General features: G+C 42.7%; 1 protein-coding gene across 1 annotated transcript in view; it reads right to left on the reverse strand.

Annotated features, from left to right (window-relative positions):
* UTP20 (UTP20 small subunit processome component) overlaps positions 1-19,168 on the reverse strand; it is a 65,074-nt gene that overhangs the window by 30,721 nt on the left and 15,185 nt on the right. The window contains exons 15-29 of the mRNA XM_055807468.1: positions 18,144-18,249; positions 16,845-16,995; positions 16,356-16,418; positions 15,869-16,027; positions 14,582-14,658; positions 13,622-13,701; positions 13,102-13,345; positions 11,896-12,096; positions 9,978-10,068; positions 8,321-8,406; positions 7,630-7,755; positions 6,904-7,070; positions 6,178-6,386; positions 2,731-2,874; positions 242-321 (exon numbers count right to left, since the gene is read on the reverse strand). Of these exons, the coding sequence (XP_055663443.1) occupies positions 242-321; positions 2,731-2,874; positions 6,178-6,386; positions 6,904-7,070; positions 7,630-7,755; positions 8,321-8,406; positions 9,978-10,068; positions 11,896-12,096; positions 13,102-13,345; positions 13,622-13,701; positions 14,582-14,658; positions 15,869-16,027; positions 16,356-16,418; positions 16,845-16,995; positions 18,144-18,249 (1,984 nt within the window). The remainder of the gene's footprint in view (positions 1-241; positions 322-2,730; positions 2,875-6,177; positions 6,387-6,903; positions 7,071-7,629; positions 7,756-8,320; positions 8,407-9,977; positions 10,069-11,895; positions 12,097-13,101; positions 13,346-13,621; positions 13,702-14,581; positions 14,659-15,868; positions 16,028-16,355; positions 16,419-16,844; positions 16,996-18,143; positions 18,250-19,168) is intronic.

Below are 19,168 nucleotides of genomic sequence, written 5' to 3' on the forward strand. Positions count from 1 at the left end.
CAGCTGGGTTTGGGCTACATATGTGCTTAGTTGTTAATATATGGGAAAAGCAGCCCACTAAAATGAGAGCAACTGCATAAACTGGAAGGCTTCTGAACTGCTATAAAAAGAATAGCAGTCTAATGGAAAAAAGAAAAAATGGGTTTTGACACAATTATTTATAACCTGTTACTGTGCTCTTTTTTCCTTGATTTTTTGGTACTCAGAAATACTTCTGCTTCTTTGTGAGGAGAACACTTACCTGGGATTCTTACTCCAGGTGTGAATGAGTTTGAGCAGAAAAGTTGGAGAATATTGACTCTCTGAAGCCAATCTGCAGACCTAAAGGAGATAAAAATCAGATACCAACACAAGTAGGTAAAGCCATTTAAAATCCTCATCTCTAACAAAAACCTCATTAAAATCTACAGTCTACCTTTTTTTAAGAAAGTAACTTCATGATCATTTTTCCAGCTTCCTCCCTATTTGTGGAATGCCTCTTTGATTATCTTACTCCTATTTACACACTATTCCAGCTACCATTTTTGCCTTCCACTTGAAACTGGCTCCCCATCGAGGCTCTCACTTGCTGCAGAGACCTAGCAATGCTTCCCAGATATACCTATGAGATTTCAAGCGCAACACCCAAGACTCACTCCTCCCCATACTTCCTATGCCCTGACCACAGCACCTGCCATTACAGCATCTGCTCTGTGTCTGCATGGCCTCACTGCTACAAAAGCGCCCTCTCTGCTCAGAGAGAGGCTCAAGCACTGCACTGCATCCCAGGAATGGGATTTCCTAACAGGGTTCTGTGTCTAAAACAACCTCACCTAACAGTTGTGCAGCCTAAGACCCACACAGTAGCTGCTGCTCCTTCATGTGACTGGACACAGGCTAAACAGACCTAGTACACAGGTCTGGCTCCCTCCTCACTGCCACTCTGCAACCCAACAGGCTGCACACAAGTCACCCTGACCACAGCTGGACTGTCAGCAGGACACCATTACTGAACACACAGGCAGAAAAGGCTCCACTGCATTCAGAGGCAATAGCCAGCATGATGCATGTGAGGTTTGGACTAGCTCAGTCTGGGCTCAAGATCTGAGCATAACACCAAAGAAGGCAGGTCCGACAGTCACAGCCAGGGTCTTAGAAAGTTTCTACTCCTGCACCCAAAGGCCGGTAACGTTATTGCTCTGCACAGAACAGAGCTTTTCTGAATGATGTACAATGAAAAGTAAACTGTTAACCCAGCCCTGCAGGAATGCTGCTGTGCAGGCTAATGATACTAAGCCTCTGCAAGTCCTGCGGTATGAAGAGCAGCAAACTCCAGTTCCAAGTACAACAGGCTTAAAACAATTTGCTCTCTCCACGAGTTTTTAATACACCTCTGCTCCATAGCCTTAAAAAAGGAAAGCACACAAGTCCAACAAATCTTCATGGAGTTCATTGGCAGAGACTCCCTCTAGAGGGAGCTCCTGGGTCATACTACCATCCAAGCTCCAAAACCATCTCCATCTCCCTGACACCTATAGGGACAACAGAAATTCTATTTAACAACAATTTTACATCTTTTTCAGACTAACTCAGCATTTCCAAACCCAATTCTCCCTGAAAGCATTAAGTTCTTTGCTGACTTAAAGCCTGAACCACATGCCTGAACTGCTCTGGGACTGCAGTAAATGTTCACTGCTTTGCCCAGGTGGCACCCTGGCCTTGAAAAGCCCCCATGGACAAACCAAGAACTTTGTTGCTGTGGCTCAGCCCAGTGAAATTCAGAGGTATATGCACTACCTGAAACCATTTTATCTGTTGTTTTTCCACATACACATACTATACGTTGCATATTATTATTGGTACAGCAAAGAAACAGGGTAGCAGTAAACAAACACGGTATCTAGAGAAGCAGATCTGGGGTTTCATAGACCACAGCAGTTACTCCTGTTCTTAAAAAAAGCCTGTTACTCAGGCTTTTCTGCTGAAGGAAGCTGAACATTTGGATACCTCAAAAGCCCCAGTGAAACAGTTTTGTTGGGGTGAGCCCATCTTGCTCAGCTACTCTTTGGGTGGAGATGACTGCTTTTAGAGCAGAGACAACCCAGCAGCTGGTATAGGCACTCCCTGATAACCTCAGAGCCCAGTGCACTGAAACAGCCAGCACAATTTCATTTTCCATACTGTGTGTTCTCTCTTCCTCTCACAGTAGTACATTTTCCCAGCTCAGAGGCAATCTGAATTTCTCTGGTGAAGGCCACAACCCTGTGTGCTTTGTTGCTGTGCTCACACGGGACTCCCAGCAGGGAGGCGTAAGAGCACACAGCCCACGGACAGACCATGCTGGGGTCATTCCTTTCCTGCAGCAGCATTTGTTTCTGCAGTCCCCTACCACAGGCCCAGTAACTGTCACACAGAAAAGTAGCAAAGTCTGCCTAGAAGGGACAAGTATAATTTTGCTTCCCTGAAGTATCCAGGGAAGAAGTCTGCTTATGCGGTTAAAGATCAGAAAAATGGCATGCATTTTATTCAGATGAATTAATTTGTACTTTAGGCCGTGACTTGATTATTTCAGAACTAATCAGACAAACCAAGAAACTGGCCTTGCACAGACACATCAGAATGCCAGAATCTGTCCAGGCCATATCCAATCTTGTGACGAACATAGCTGACACGATGGACTCCAGTGCGGCTAGAGTTTTCTGCATGATACGTGTTACACACAAGCTGTTTGGAAGAACGATTGACACTTACCTGAGGCCATACCACTGCATGGAAAACTGCATCAATCTCTTCCACACTAAAGCTGTAGGTCTCATAATCAGAAAAAAACTCTGCCACAAGCTTGAGTCCAAGACGTCTCAAATTCTTCAGTGGATTAATTAACCTAGGTTGAACCTGTAAAAACGGAACAAAAAAACCACCCCAATAAGAGCTCTGCAGAACAGCTACTACCTACTTGCTCTGAAATTAAACACAGCAATTCACTAACCAGATACAATCTCTGCTGGAACTATCACAATGTTCTTCTGTTTTCTCCTGTAACTTGTTCACAGCAGCAATCTACCTCTCACAGCTGACCTGAATTTTTCTAAGAGGTGCCTATTTCCTGCACTGAGTCAGTTTCACAGGACTCCTTCTGCTCGTGAAAATCCGTGCTGACAGGTTTGAAGTAGCACCTGCCCTTTTTGGACAAAATACATAAAGCTACACTGTAGAAGAATGAAGCTGGGTTAATTATCATTGATAACATACAGCTGTGGGCTGGCTTCAGGGGTGGTGGGTTGGCCGATGTAGACAAGGTGCAGGTGTGGCTGGTTCTGGTAAGAGGTTGGGCAGCCAGTGAAGAGAGAGAGGACAAGGAAGAGACGTGGAAAAAGCAGAGGGGAGAGAAAACAGCACCCTGGGTGAGGAGAGAACAGGAGAAGGCAGCAGAGGGACTGGCCGAAGAGTATGTTGGTATGAGATGGTAAAAGACCTTGTTACAGCTTGATAGTTTCGCTAGTGCTGTGACACTACACCACAGTTACATTTCTAGCCCTAACACTTAAATAACTCTGGTTTACACAGGAAAGGACCCAAATCAGCTCTTGAAAGCAAAGTTGTATTTTGCATGCTGAGATCTACTGGGAAGAAAATAAGTCAACAGACAATGAGAAGGGGGAGAAATAGAGAAGGCAAGAATGTGAATCACTTCCTCCAGTGGTGTGTGGGTGGAGTACAGCATTTGGTTAGAGGAGGATGCTTTCTGTACCCATTTAGTTGTTACATTCCATAGCCTTTCTTGGGAAAAGCATTTTCAATAAGGAAACCAGCCACGCAGCTAACAATGAAGTTATTCATGCACTGCTGTGTTCTGACTCTTTTTCCTTCAGAAAAGACTTGACTTGAGTCACCTAAATTATTTCCATACTGCGCAGTGCAGCTCATGGCACAAACACATGAGGTAGCTCCACAGCGCAGAGGTACTGAACTCCAGGTCTCGGAAACAACAGAGCCATGTCAAAGCAAGTAAAGGCACCTATCAGAGACTGGAGCTATGTCTTGGGTTCCTTAGGGTCTGCAGTACATATCATGATCCACCACACAAACACTTGTATCTCTTATTTTACAAAGCAGCTTTGGTGACAAAGTCTCACTGAAAGACATCACAGTTTTTTTATCCGATGTACCTATGGACTTCTAAAGACACTATCCTCTACCATGCAATACTCTTCTATACCACCTTTGTACCCAAAATAGCAGGTAAAAAGACAAAAAGGAGATGGTGAAAAAAGAAACAAACATGCTCTTGCCCAGGACCTCCCAAGCTGTGCTGAATGTCTATAATGGTGTACAACCACCTTCCAGACAGCAAATGAGCTGCTTGAAGGGCCAAAGAAAGCACAAACCAGGCTGCTATTGCTAATGCTGACCCCCAAGTGAAATAATTTTGTCTCTCACTGTTCAGTCACCAGAAGAGCAGTCCTCTAAGATCAAGTCTTTGAGAAGACAAACAGACTCAATACTGAATACAATCAGTAGGAAACAGTAAATTAATAACTTGGCTCAAAATGGTCAAAGTTGACATTTAACTCTCCAGGCAGTATCAGCCTGCAGTAAATTACTCTCAAACTCCAAGGATGTCTTCTAATCATTAGCCAAGGTAAACAGTTTTCTCACACTTTCCTTGAGCTTTTAACATCTCATGGGCTAATGAAGTGCTAAAGTTCAGACAAATGACAGACTGTCATTCCATACATTACACAGCCATGACAGGATTACCACAGTAACCCTAGCAAAAATGAGACTCTCTTAGCAATGGATGAAGCAGCTTTTAAAACTCCTTTCCCAGTTTAAATCATGTAGATGCATGCAATCCACTGCTTAAGTCAGACTGTGGGATGCTCCTGTCCTGAAATTCACTTGTCCCCTTCATTATGAAGACAGTTACTAGGTTCTGTGCAGCCTGCAGGCAACAATAGGACCTTGGATGCTGCCTGACTGGAAGGGCTTGCTTTGTTTGGTGGATTGTTTTCAAGGCAAGTTCAATCCTCAGACGCTTACAGATCAGCCTTGGCAAGAACACGCACATGTGCTGACAACACATTCATTACCTAACACCAATTGCTCAGTCTATCATCGCGTAATTCCTTTCAACGTCACAGTGATGACGACAACTGTACAGTTTGCTTGTTTAGCACCTAATATATACCAGGCTCTGCACCAGACCAGACTCAAGCTTTCCTTTTCCTATTTGGATTGAAGCCTGGCAAAGGCACTTGTTTCAGAAAGACAGAAAAGCCTGGCTCAATGTCATAGTTTCCAAACAGCTGGCAACAGACCCCCCCCGATATAGCTGGGCTAGAGCTCAGGAATCTCTGTGCTGCCCTCCTGCACACAGGACAGCAGTAAGGCAACATGCCCCATATCTCTAGGTGCAGCCAAGCTTTAACAGAATGTTTTCCTCACCTGACCCTTTCTGCACGTACAGCCATTACACAGCAAGGGAAAAAAATATTCGCAGTGTTCTGCAGATACCTGGCTGAGACCCAGATTGTGACACGGGATAAACATGGCTACTCCTGATACAGAGCTGAACGTACTTCTAGTGTGCTGAAAGCATGTTCTCATATACATGAAGGCATGTACGACAGGAGACAATCACTGTAGATAATCTCTATGATCATCCACATCGCAGAACTCCCCTGGGGTCTAGCACTGCAACAAAACACCTCAAAGACAAGTTTTGCTCTAAAGTCCTCAGGCAAGGAACTTTTAATCCTCTCCTTCCATTCAAAAATGTTTGAAGAAGCTACATCTTTAAGGCCAATTTCAACTTCCAGCCATAAGACCCTGTTATATCCTCATAAGAAATCATTTAGCTCTCCCTCGTGCCCATGCCTCCACAGAGCAGGCAGAGGTAGCAATGCAGAGATCCCCCTCAACTCTCTCTTCAGTAACTCAAACAAAAATGCAGTCCAAAGCAGCTTTCTAAATACATTAACTCTGCCTGCACTGCCTGAGCCCTGTAGCATTTTCAAGTATCACTGGCCTCTATTTTGACAGATATCTAATTACTAAGCTTCACTCCATGCTGGCATTAAAGCTTATCTTTACCTGAGCCAGTATAAGTGTGCGTACATGTGCAAGCTAAGCGGTCAAGAAGAGAAAGGAATTAAATTTATGTTTGTTTGTGTATCGTTTGCATACATACTGTACCTTCTCTCTCTGCTGAAGAATGCGGGACACCACAGCTGTCATGCAGAGCAGTATCTGTAGAATTTCAGGCAGGTATTGATGGATCAAATGTCCCATGTTTCTCAATACAACTTCAAGACTGTTAAAGAGGCTATGCTGACGCCCAAGAGGCAGGACTTTAGCTAAGTCCAGCTCTGACATACTTCGAAGCACCGCAGTCTGGCAAGGCCCTGCAGTAGGCAAAGGGACAGCAACTTATTTAGAGAAGCACCACAAAGATGCCCACTACCAAAAATAATTTTCAAATGAGAAGTAGTATAATCTGGCCCTAAATGACAGATCCTCACATTCACTTTTTAAATAAGGTCAACTCTGGGTCTCCATCTCCTTGTGACACTCAGACATCTCCCTCTGCTACAGTATCTGAGCACTTTACACCTTTTATTGCCATCATACACAGGCTAGGCTACGATGCCAGCGATTGCTCATTCTTGACCTGTTACAGCTTACTTCCACAGCTGTGGCAAGTCATTCAGTTTCTCTGACCTTGGCCCTGTAAAACAGAGCAATCGTGAAAAAACTCAGGGGAATCGAAGTCCTTACCAAAAGTTTACTTTTATCCTTTCATCCTTCCAAGGCACCGTTAGGGACACACTGAAGCACATAACAGTACTAAGCCTATTTATCCTCCCACATCTCTACAGGTCAGGAAGCACCAAACCCCCAGGTTCTAATGCCAGTACCTACCATTACTGAATTGCTTCACAGCTTCAAAGAGCAGATCCAAGAACATCCTTATCTCTTCTGGCAGTGAACCAGCAAGAAATCGCAGAACGATTGACATGCGAGTGGCTGCTGAAGACTTGCCCTGTGTTTTGTTCCCTGTTTTGTTTCTCATTCTGCCATAGAGAATTCTTCAAGAGTAAAAGAAGAGGTTGTGTTAGCTTTCAGCAAGCCATCTGTTTCCTAGCCTCTTATTCTGCAGAAACTCTATTGAAAAGTATTCTCTAGCGAGAACAACCTGAATGGAAGTCCCCGATTCAGGGTCTCCACTGAATTAGTACACATTACCCAAAAACACTGCAGTGAAAGATCAGCTTCTGCTACTGCAATGGAAGCTTTGCTGGAGACTTCAGGTATAAAACTAGTTATCTCCATGACAACTTGCATCACTATATCTTAATAAAAATAAGTGGCAATGCTCAGTGAACTGAAATGTTCTCACAGTTCTCTGTAAGCCTTAGCAGAAATAGTATTTACCAAAAAACTGTTTTTAAAGAAAATACCATTTGTATTAACACATTTATGTAATGTGCCAATAAGGAATCCACAGAGAACATCTCAAACTAAGTGGTCAAGCTATACCATTAACCATAGGTGTATTTCAACTGTTTAAAATGAGAAGCAGCAGCCTTACATCTCTGTTCATGGTACTTTGACATGAAACTTTTAAGCCCACACTTCGTAACACACCTCATAAGAACAGGGATAAGATCTGGGCGATGCTCCATTTTTACTACTGCGGTCTCCTCAGAAATACTGAAATGGACTATTTCCTCCTTAAAACTCTTGTCCTCCAGTAGCCGTTGCAAGTTCTCCCTGAAAGTAATAAACATTCTTCGAGGGCAGGTAGTGTTATAAAAACAAACAGACAGACAGACATACACATGCATCTATATCTAATTACCTACCTATCTAATGTATGCTGTATACAAAATATTAACATACTATGTTGCCACCCTTTTATCAAAAAATATTTTAAAAAGCCAGCAAGTTCAAGCTAATTATGTAGGGAAGTATTTCCTGGACACAATCTGAAGAGATTATTCAACCATAAATACCATTTTATGCTGTCACTTTCTCTGGGTGGTTATAAATCATCAATATAGAAGACCTCTGAAAATTATTCAAGTACTATGCTCACACTATTCTGAGACAGAATGAAAGTGTTGCCATTTTTCTGTAAACGAAAGAGACTGACCAACATCAAGTCCTTATTTCCTGTTTCAGATAGGAAATACAGAGCTGGCTAAAATTAAAATTTATACATACGCCTTCAACAAATACAGGAAAGGCTCTCTCTTTGAGGCAACTGACCCCAAGCAGGCTTCTGATATGACAGCAGGCTCATTCACTGATGCTAATATAATATAAAGGCTTTTACCTGTATGGCAGTAGATGAGGATGCTTGTATGTCATTATACAGTCAAGAGCTATTCTTTGTACATTCTGGTCTTGATGGGACAGTAACTGCAAATCACAAAAGAAAGAAAATCAGTCCCTATCTAGAAGACAAGAGAGATCACTGAAAAATAGTGAAACCACCCACAGGCTCCAAAGTCAACCAGGTTTTGGACTAACTTAGCAAAATGGAAACAATGCATGTGTTGTGATATAAAGCTAAGATGTGAATATACAACTGTCACTCATAAAAAGTGGACATAGTTGCTGGTAGTTCATATATGCTTTCCCTGCCCTCTACACAGGACAGTTATAATATCTGGGTTTTCATAATTGTCTTTTGGACCACTGTCAGCCTGCGTTTTCAGTGTCCAAAATCAGTTACCACTTGTATACCTGGGGAGACTGGATTAAAATGCAGACTGCCAAACCATCACAAGACACTTGTATTTCTTTCCTGGGCCAAACAAAAAATAACTCCTAAGTCTTGATATACAAAGTCTTACTGAGATTTGTCCTCTCTCGAAGATGACTCCTCATAACCTAGACATTAAGAAATACAGATAATTTCCCCAGGCAGCACCCTTATCGGTTCGTCAGTCTCCTACCAAACAGCACAGGCTAGAATCATCAAAGGTCACTTCTCCATGACATCCCTATGCCAGATGGACACACCAGCCATGACAATACATATGTTAAGACAGAGAAATGGCAAACAGTAAGCGATGAAGAAATCTCTCTTCTTACATCAGGCTCTTCTTCACACTGTTTTGAACTGTACACATCTGTCCAATATTTTCCTAAGAATACAGGCAAGCAAACACATGGACCAACTCACTCTTTTCCTAAGCAAACCTCTAAGGTTGATTGAAACAGAGGGAATGTTCATTACATTCTCAAATTTGCAGAGTAATTGATTTCCAACTCCCACACTGGGTGGAAATCAGGGAACTAACAGGTTTGTACCATTTAATACAGTTCTACAGCCCACTGACACAGCCTGAGAGAACACAAATTGGGAACAATTAGAGCAAACCCTAATGATGTGAACAAATCCACAATTCAGGAACTAAGAAACCCCAGTAAAACTAATAAAGTGGCCTTTTAAGGAGTGTAGGATAAAGACTGAGAATCCCTCCTCAGAGTCATATTTTTGACAGTTCCTTCAGGGAAGTTCCTCAAAAAGGAATCTTATCAAACTGAGTATCCTTCAAGAAGAAACTCCATTTCCTTTTTTTGATGCAAAACAATCTGTTGTTGACACCAACTATGTTCTTTTTAGACACAACACTGTAAGACAAGGACAAATCTCCTCAGACCTTCCTCAGTCGTTGGGTTCAAAATCCTCTTCCAGATCCTGCTGTGCAAGTGCAACAGCCTCCCTCTACAGCCACTCCTCCACCATGCCAAAGACTACTACTTGTCAGCTGCCGGATCTGTATGCATGAGCCACTCCTGGCAAATGAAGCCAGTTATCTCAAAAGCAGGTCTTCGCTAAAGGGGCTCATTTCAAGTGACGCCTGCTAGAAAGCACTCTCAAGGACAGCTCGGTTCAGAAAATGGCACGTTTCTGTAGTCTCAGACACTGCATTCAAATGAGTTTATTAGCAGTAATTCTAAAAGCCAGCAAACAGCATCACCTGAGTATATAATGCATTCAATTTCTGCTCCAGATACAATGCACGAGGATTCGAGAATTTAGAGAAAACTTGTAAGTGGGCTATTAGTTGCCTGTAAAACGAAACAAAACAAAACAGAACAGTTATTTTTTAAAATGACCAGAAGAGACAATCCTGCATTACCATAAACAAACGGGGAATTTTTATGATTAACAAGAAAGAGAAACAAACACACAAAAACCCCCAAAGCAAGAGGATCCCAAGTCTACAGGCCTCCATTTCAGAGACACAGGTATCCCGTTCCCTCTCCTAAGCAGCTCCTTCCAAATGTCACTTTACTGCACAGAGAAGGCCATTTCCTCAGTAGCACTAGATGGCCTCTGCTTTTGACGAAAAAGGAATATAAACAGGCAGGATGCAGCTTACTACTCTCTGCCAGCCCAGCCTGGAACACCAAACAAGTGAATTTACCTCTTTATTTATTCACTTGTCCTTAACTGGTGCCCACTTCACTCTAGCAACATGAAAGGCTGCGTTTAGCCAAAGGCTGTGCTGGACTTACGCCAAGCTGTAAGCACCAATGGCAGATCCTCTACAAGTGGTTGTGCTACCCCACCTCCACTTTAGGGGAGGTGAGAGAGATGACAAGGATAAGGAAGGTGTGAGATCTCCTCTACCATATACACTGCGGGGCTGACCCAGGCTGTTCTCACACAGCTGCTCACCCTGGTAGTTTACACTGAACTCCCCAGACACTTAGCTGGGCCACCTTACTCCATGGCTGGGCTCAGCCAAAGGATGAGTACGATGCCTTCCAGCAACGCCGTGTTGAGCTTGGGGCAGGCGTGGGTCCTCCCGCTGCCTCGGCCAGACCTCACAGCCAGGGTACAGCCCTGCCAGGGCTCTCCTTCTGCGGCACAGCCCTGACCGCATGAACTATCCAGGGCCAAGATGAAGGGAGGTCACTCCAGAACTCATAAACACGCCTCCCCCAAGTCTTCTATGCCTTTGTTACTGCCACCAGGAACTAATGTTTCCACTTAAGCACATGGACATTTTGAGATGGAGGTTGAATAAAAAAAATTAACAAAACATCATGGACTGACACTGTATTTTAATTGCTGCTAATCTGCAGATAAGAGTCAGAATCTGGGAACAAAATGAAACACCTCTAAGACACCTGGGATTAAATGACAATTCAGGTTACACATCAAATATTTGTGTTCTAACATGTAAGGTGACATTTTGAAATTCTGTCATTACAAGGGCCATCCTTTGCAGAAAAAGTGGCAAAACACAAATCTTTGTGATGTATTTGTAATGGACATTTGACAGAGGTCATCAGAGCAAAAAGACTGATTACAGAAATTGTGGAGAATTCATACAAAGTCATTTTCTCCATGTATTCAGCACTGCAAACAATGACACTACAACAGCTTCTGTAGCTTCTAAAACACCACCAAATAAAAATCTTTGTCCCCAAGAAAAACACCAGGACAAAGATTTTTAACAGGTAGGCAATGGCAGAATCCCAGTATTAAAATACCTGAACAAATAGTGTCATTTTTCAAAGTGTTTAGCGATACCCATGATTTTAGAAGACCAACACACAGAGAGAAGTCAAGGGAATGCAGCTACAATAGCCTCTGAAAACTTCAGAATACCACATAACTTTTGCTTAAAGTAACACAAACCACAGACTGTCAGCAGGTAATGAGATAGCGATAAAGCCTGAGCAGCATCTTTAGATGTTTAGTACTGTGCAGGCAGCGTTTCTCACTCTGAAGTGCTTATAATCCACTGAAAAATTACAAAGTGCAAGCAAAAGAAGAAAAAGTAATATATATAAAAATATTGCTTTTATCTTTTTATCTCAAGACGAGCTGCTGAATTTGCCTTTCTGTGAAAGTACTAGCAAGGGAAAACTAAAAATACTTACTTAGCAGCAGCTCTTCTTGTTTTCTTTTTCGGTAGTCCTAAAGTAATTGGTTCCCCTTCTTTTTCTTCTTCCTCCTCCTCCTCCATAGCAACATCATTCACCTCTTCACTAGATTTTTCTTTTGCTACCACTGTACCAGTAGTTTTCTTTCTAAGATCCTGAGATGGAGCCACTAATGAATCTGCTGGGTAGTACTCATTTCTGTGTTTAAACAAACACCAAACCAAACCAAAAACAAAAAGAAGGAAGTAATTAAGCAGCATAGCATTTTTCAGGGTTTCTGCACAAGAATAACTAAAAACTACACAATCCACCATTCTCATTTACAGCACTGTATTTTAGGAAACTATACGGCTAAAAACTCCTATTTCAGCAAGTATATGCTTCTTTGCCTACAAGTTACAGAGATACAAGGCAGTGACCAAATACACTAAAGGAGACTGGAGGTAACTGGTGGAAAGGAGAAGAGAGACTGAGTCACTGAGTTACTACAGGTCTGTAAAGAGGTTATATGGAGGGCACGGTGCTTGTGGTTGCTTGAGCAGGCAGGTGAACAGCGAATGGCAGCGTGAGAGTGAGGAAAATAACTTACTACAGTATGATTTGATTTTTTCTGGAAGGAAAGCAAAACATAGGTTTTCTAATCATGGAAAAGGAATATGAGAAACCTTCCTCTGCCAAGAGATCACATCTACCCCATATGCACCACAATATCTGATATGTGCACGCCTTGCTATTAAAGGGAACAATCATACATAATCAAGCATACAAGCACCCACTGCTCTCCCTCCAGGGGAAGGAAATTGAGTCGACCTCTAACAAAACCAGTATTTTTCCAGTCCTGGGGAAAATACTTTGATTTTCTCTGATTCCACATTAAAATGTATTTTCACATTAAAAAAAGGAAATTTATTTCCACTGAAATCACTCCCTGATGGAGTAGTGAGGCTGTGACAGTGACAATTCAAATGAACGAGAGATCGAGCAGCACAAATGTACTGCCAGTTTCATTTCAGCCTGCTTCTTGTGTGATGCTTTTACCAGATTCTACAACTCAATCAAAAAAGTTATTTTAACTGGAAACAGGCACCTCATCAGCCATGCATTCAGGAAATAAAGTCTATAATGCAATAGCCATAGTCTTAAAGCTCAGCAACACATTGAAAGCAATGTGTCCTTCTCAACTGAAAAGTAAATCTTTCTTACCTAATAAATCTCAAAAGTAGTGGGGAAAGTTCCCTCGACCTAGGTTCCACTCTGTCTGGAAACTTTTCCAGTGCTTTCCACAGTAGAAAACGGAAGTTTGTGTGGTCCAGCCGCTCGCTGCAATCTGTTCTAGTCCTCAGTTGCTTCAGGAAGACAGTCCCCACCTCTCCTTCTGGCATCTTCTCACTTTCTGTTTCAGCAATGCTTTCCTCCTGCTCATCTAGTTCATTTTGCAGCTCCATTTCTATACAACAGATGAAGAAAATCTCCTCAGGTTACTTCATAATCGCCAGTAACAAGGAAGCAGTCCCCCATTACAAAAGTAATACTTTTGGTGACATGTACCTGTTTAGACAGCTGCATTTAACAGTTTTCTCCCAAGCCTCTCCATTCGTGCCCTACACATGACACTGGTAGTCAAGAGCCCTGGTTCTGAATTCCCCCATCACATGTAAATTTGGGGCCCATAAAAAACAGGAGTCATGTCATTCACAGTTAGCTGGGTGGAACTGTGACTTACCAGCATAGGTAGCAGCCCTCTCCAAATGCTCATATAAGACCTTCCAGAACTGTTTATTCTCCATTTCCTTTGCATGGGAACTAACAAAGCATAAGACAGCATGAAATTAAAGAGAATATAAAAAAAGCCATGTGTCACTAGGCAAGTTAACAACTAAGACAATCAAAGGCTTTGATCACTGCTTTAATGTGGCTGTCTGAAGACAGGACATCTGCACAATACAGCTGTGGCATTGCCTTGCCTTTACTCATGGGTCCCAAATGGCAATTGTTATTAACATAATCTGGTTGTATCTCATGAGTTCAAATGAACTCAAATTGAGTGAAAAAAATGTTCTCAAGTTTTCTACTGACTTCTGTACAGTAATATATAGAACGAAAGGAAGAATTAGCACGGACATATCTTTTGAAGAGCTGGTTTATTTTTTTATTATTTTTATTAATTCACTAGTTTGAAGGGGAAAATCCTATACTTTTTAATCATATAACAGAGGAGAAAAATCAAGAAGATAACGTCATGCTGAAAGCAGACACTGATTTCTGTATTTAGCTCAGCTGTCACCATGGTAAGTCTTCCTTACTCTTTAGTAGGATTTAGAGGTTTTCCAGTAAGGACAAAAGAGTCAGAGACAGGGAAACTGAGAAGGACTTCTTGCTCCTTTAAGCATTTGTGAAACACTAATCAAATCCTGCTACCTTTGACTGAAAATACTGATGCTATTTGACTGTATTTGTTTTAAGTTCCCTTTAATAGCAAGAAAAAAATCAGAAACTAAGTTAAAGTCTACACAGGTTGAGATTTGAGAGATCAAATTAATTTCAGATTATTTCACATGAAGGCTCCCATGCACAGATCTCCCCCCAAATCAGACATTTTTACCTCAGCTTTTTTTCACAGAACAATGGAAGGAACATTCTGCGAGACTACCACAGACTGCAGCGTGTACACACATATACTCACGTTATGAGTTCAATTACAGGATCCCATAAGGGGCTGAAGTTAATATAAAGCATTCCCAGTAAATACCGAAGAGGCACCTAGAATGACATACAATACCATCTTGAGATGTAAAAAACAATAGTAAAGACTAATGAACCTCCTCTAACCTTTCTTCCTTTCAAAGAGTTAGTTCTCAGAAGTACTACAAGTAATGAAACAAGTCACATACATCCTCATTCCTTGTGTCACAGCTGCATGATAAAATCTAGAGCCCATTTACTGTGAGTTGCACTGAGATCTAGTCACCATACCTACGTACCATGAATGTGCACAAACCAGTTCAGCACAGCATGTGATTTGATTGCCTGCCTCCCTCTCTAACTTCAGGGCTGCCACAGCAGCATTAGGACCTCAGAAAGAGGAAAGTCTGCCCTGAGGAGTCTTCATTGCACTAGGCTAGGGGTCCTCAAACTTTTTAAGCAGGGGGCCGGCGCGCAGATGCAGTGGGAGGCAGTCACCTGCGGCTGCTTGGTTTCCCCCCCCCAGCCCCCGGTGGGGGGTCTGTAAATACTGGGGGCTGGACTGAGGACCCTGGGGGGCCGTATCCGGCCCGCGGGCCATAGTTTGAGGACCCCTGCACTAGGCTTACAAGTCCTCTGGACGGACTCCTTGCTGACCTATATGCAGTAGGAATGACCTACAACCCCTCCTCACAGGAGCTTACAAGTAAAGGTAAAAAAAAATTATACAGGTACAGCAACAGCCAGAAAAACAATAATAAAAACTCCCAACCCTCCTACCAAATCCACAATCATTTAAAGTTGTAAAATTGTGAATCTTCCAACATCTAGAAAGCGAGTTCCCCTTTAGCTCAGCAGCAGAGGAGATAACAGTCACAGGCATACAAGATTCTCACCCTGCAGCAAGATTCAGAACCCAGGCTCTCCAGTGGGAGTCCCACCATGCTGATGATATGGCAAAGTCATGATTTTAAATTTTGTCATGACTCACTTCTCCCTGGAAACATTTGCCTTCCTTTCCACAATATCAGAACCTGATTAATCTGGTTGTGGGCCATTTACCTAGATACTACTCTTGTTCGACTAAATACACGAAAGAACACAACAGTCCCAAGGACAATGGGAGCTGTGATCCCTACTAACAAGTAAGTTTTCTAAAACCTAATCTGGGACCTAAGAGTTCATAAAAAAATCACTTATTAAAAACTCTGCAATCCATGTGATGGAGTAAGAATGATCTCTTGGAATAAAAGAATGCGACAACAGCTTTTTGACAATAACCACTGACCTCCTGCAAAGATCCACTTGGTATTGCAGACTTCACTATATCACATCTTAGTTTCCTCAGATGGAGAAGTTTCTCTCTGTAATCATTCACTGTTGCTGGCACAAGTTCTGCTTGGAGCAGCGTGGCAAATATTGGCTGGAGCTCCCCTGTGCCATCACCCTGAACAAACAAGTGACACACATTTTGTATGCAAATCTTATTCTCACTGAAAGGTATTTCAACAAACCTACACAAAGGCCCAGGCATTTTGGACCAAAGAACAAAGTCAAGGGACTTGCTCTGGTTTCCACCATTAGGCACCAAAACTCACACATATGAAAACATCAGGAGGCGGGTGGAAAAAGGATAAAACTGGAACATGAAAGCACAAAAGCAGAGGACAACCTCTACCAGACACATGCTTTCTTCCTGCAAAGTGGAAAACAGTTCACACAGAACATCAAACACAGATGGCTTTAAAATGTCAAATGAAAAGTTTTAGCCCTACCTCAATCTGTGTAGAAGGTGGACTCTGAAAATGGTTAAGAATTCGAACAGTCAACAGCCGGACCTATGCAAAGTGGAAACATAACATCAGAAGCGTGCAGGAGAACGCAGGCTACATACGCAGACACATACATATCCACACAGAGGTTAATGTTTTGCACAGGAGGCTGATTTCACTAGGTTCCTCCTGGAGTTGAGAAACGGATGAGCTCCTGTAGTCTAGCAGGCGATTCAAAATGAATACTTTAGGTTCCTGCTCTGATTCACCTCCAGGGATGAGGCAAGCCTTGCAGGGCTAAAAGTTAACCTCTGTTAACTCATGCCCCACAGCAGCCTCTTAGAAAGACAGTCTTAAATAGATACTATGGAAGTAATAGCTTTACACGGTCTCATGTTTCTTCTTTCAGCCTTTATCATTTAACTTCGTTTACTCTTAAATTACATTGTTTAAAATAATTGAGCTTGTACAAGACAATTTGTAAGTGATTACCTTAGAAACACCAGTGGAAATATTAGGGTGCAACTTCTCAAACAAGTCCATTAGGTTCCCTTGGGAAAGGGGTTCCTGGCAGCCACACAATGCCAACCTCGTGTAATACAGATCAGCCAACAGCAACGCAGAGGGGTCTGAAGGGAAAGTGCTAAAACAACAGTGTGTTTTATTAGCATACAGCGAGCACTGCAACAATATAGCTATTGAAAATAAGGCAGTAGTGACAATATTAGAGGAAAATTCCACATGGCTTCAGACTCTGCTGGCACCAGCAGACCGGTGAAGTCAAACTCCACCATCATACTGGCTTACAGTCTCGAAGCTCAATTACCTATGATAGCCCAAGAGGCATGAGATTCCTCCTTTGAATTAATCAGGCCTGTCAAGCTGGGCTAGCAGGACGGACTCACACACACAGAGTGCCAGAAAACAAATCTGCATAGGTCAGACAAGGGCTGCTGCCTGCTGCCCAGGTGCCCAGTCAGTGACCAGGGAAACCCCCTGCTACCTTACATCCCTTCCTCAGCGGGTTTCACATCCCCAGCCCAGAGCTGGCAGAAAAGCACTAGACTGAAGCTCCCTGCCAAGACTTCCTGCCTGATCTGGGCAAGCTGTTTAAACTCCATCATGCCTCAGACATGGGCACCATGATTTCCTATCTGAAAGAGGATGTTCTGAAGCTCAAGCCACCAAAGCCTTGGAGATGCTCCAGCTCAACAGTGATGGGAGATGACAAGTTCAGCAGGATTTGCTGGAGGAAGATCAAGCCTCCCTCGATCCCTCCAGCCACTCAGTTATGTGTGCCAATTATAAGTAGAACAGAGTTACAATAAATAAAACTGAGCATACAAAACCTCCTCCCACTGTGAAGCCATCACACGCATGGGTATGTAAGAACATGGCGGAAACCCTAAACCACCAGCAGACTGCGCAAGTTTAGGCTTTTGACACAATTCAGAAGGCGCTGTTCATGTCTCGTATCATTACAATATAACAAACAGGTACTAAATGTAGCACTCCTAGACAAAACTACAACCAATTTACCTGACATACTACCCTGCAGCTGTTTAAGAAAGCTTCGCTGAACAGGAACATACATCTACTTAGTTCTCCAAACAAACAGTGCCTGCAACATTGCTACCTTACCTAACCACAACCTTGAAGCAATGCGCTGGCGTAACACAACGGGCAACACACGAAGAGGCATGTAACAAGTCCCTACATAAAGGCAACATCAACTCTTTTCCATACCAAGGAGAATCATGAAGGAGCACAGAACAGGCAGAGTTTACTTACGTCACCAAGCTCTTGACACGCTCCACAGGTAACAAATGGAGTATTTCAGAGGAGTCTGCCAAACTAAGCAGAGTACTTACAGCTTGGCAGGCCACAAACAGGCTTCCTGGAGCAGAAAGAGAACAAGAACAGCCTGTGTATTTACTCAGCTTTCAATGACTTGTGTTTGTATGGTGCTTACCCATCCTGAAATGGCTGGAGTCACAGAAATACGGTAACATGGATTCCAGAACTGGCACGTGTATTTTCTAGCCATTATCATAACCCATAAAGGAAATGCTCCTCTGGCTATCAAAGTAAGTGCCTACTCCAGTGAACCAGCATTGAAAGCTGCAAGCAGCTCCCAGTTTGCATTTGTTTCCATCACACATGCATACATAGAGAGCAGAGATCTGGAGCTAAGCACTGTTGCAGAAATCTTAGACTTCTATACTATAAAAGGCACTCAGAAATTATGCCCAAACTGATATTAATGCAGCAAAATAGAAGCAAAAAGATGCTTCCCCACAAGTGCCTATAAACTCTGGCACTTCTGGCAATGCACTTCTTCAGAGCTGTCCCATGTACTTGAAGACTGAATATTTGTTAGTGAATGGAAAGTGGGTTTGGTGAATTTTGTCACAGCAATCACGTTTCCTTCCTAAACCTCTTCACCTCCTTTAGGCATGGAGGATTTTCCAGAAGCACAGGAGAGCCAAAGCCCTTCCAGGCAAGAAAAGAGGAGGGAAAATTGCCTTCCTCTGACACTCCTAAGTTAGCAAGTAGGTTGTTTAAAAACAATACAAAATAAAAATTCCCCTCTCCTCCATCTCTTTCCAAGCAGAAGAAACACTGCTTCTAATCCAGACAAACTGAAAAAAGTTTCTAAAGGATATAATTTTCTTACATTCTGCCAGCTGCAATGGAAAAGAAGGGGAAGTGAGCATCCACTTCCCATTTATTCCTTTTAAAAGTCCCTCTATTAAAAGTTGCTTAATTCCCCAGGTGTATGATGAATCCTGCCCACCCTCTGTACACCACTCTCT

The sequence above is a fragment of the Falco peregrinus genome, chromosome 6 (genome assembly GCF_023634155.1).
Source record: "Falco peregrinus isolate bFalPer1 chromosome 6, bFalPer1.pri, whole genome shotgun sequence".
Lineage (NCBI taxonomy): Eukaryota > Metazoa > Chordata > Aves > Falconiformes > Falconidae > Falco > Falco peregrinus.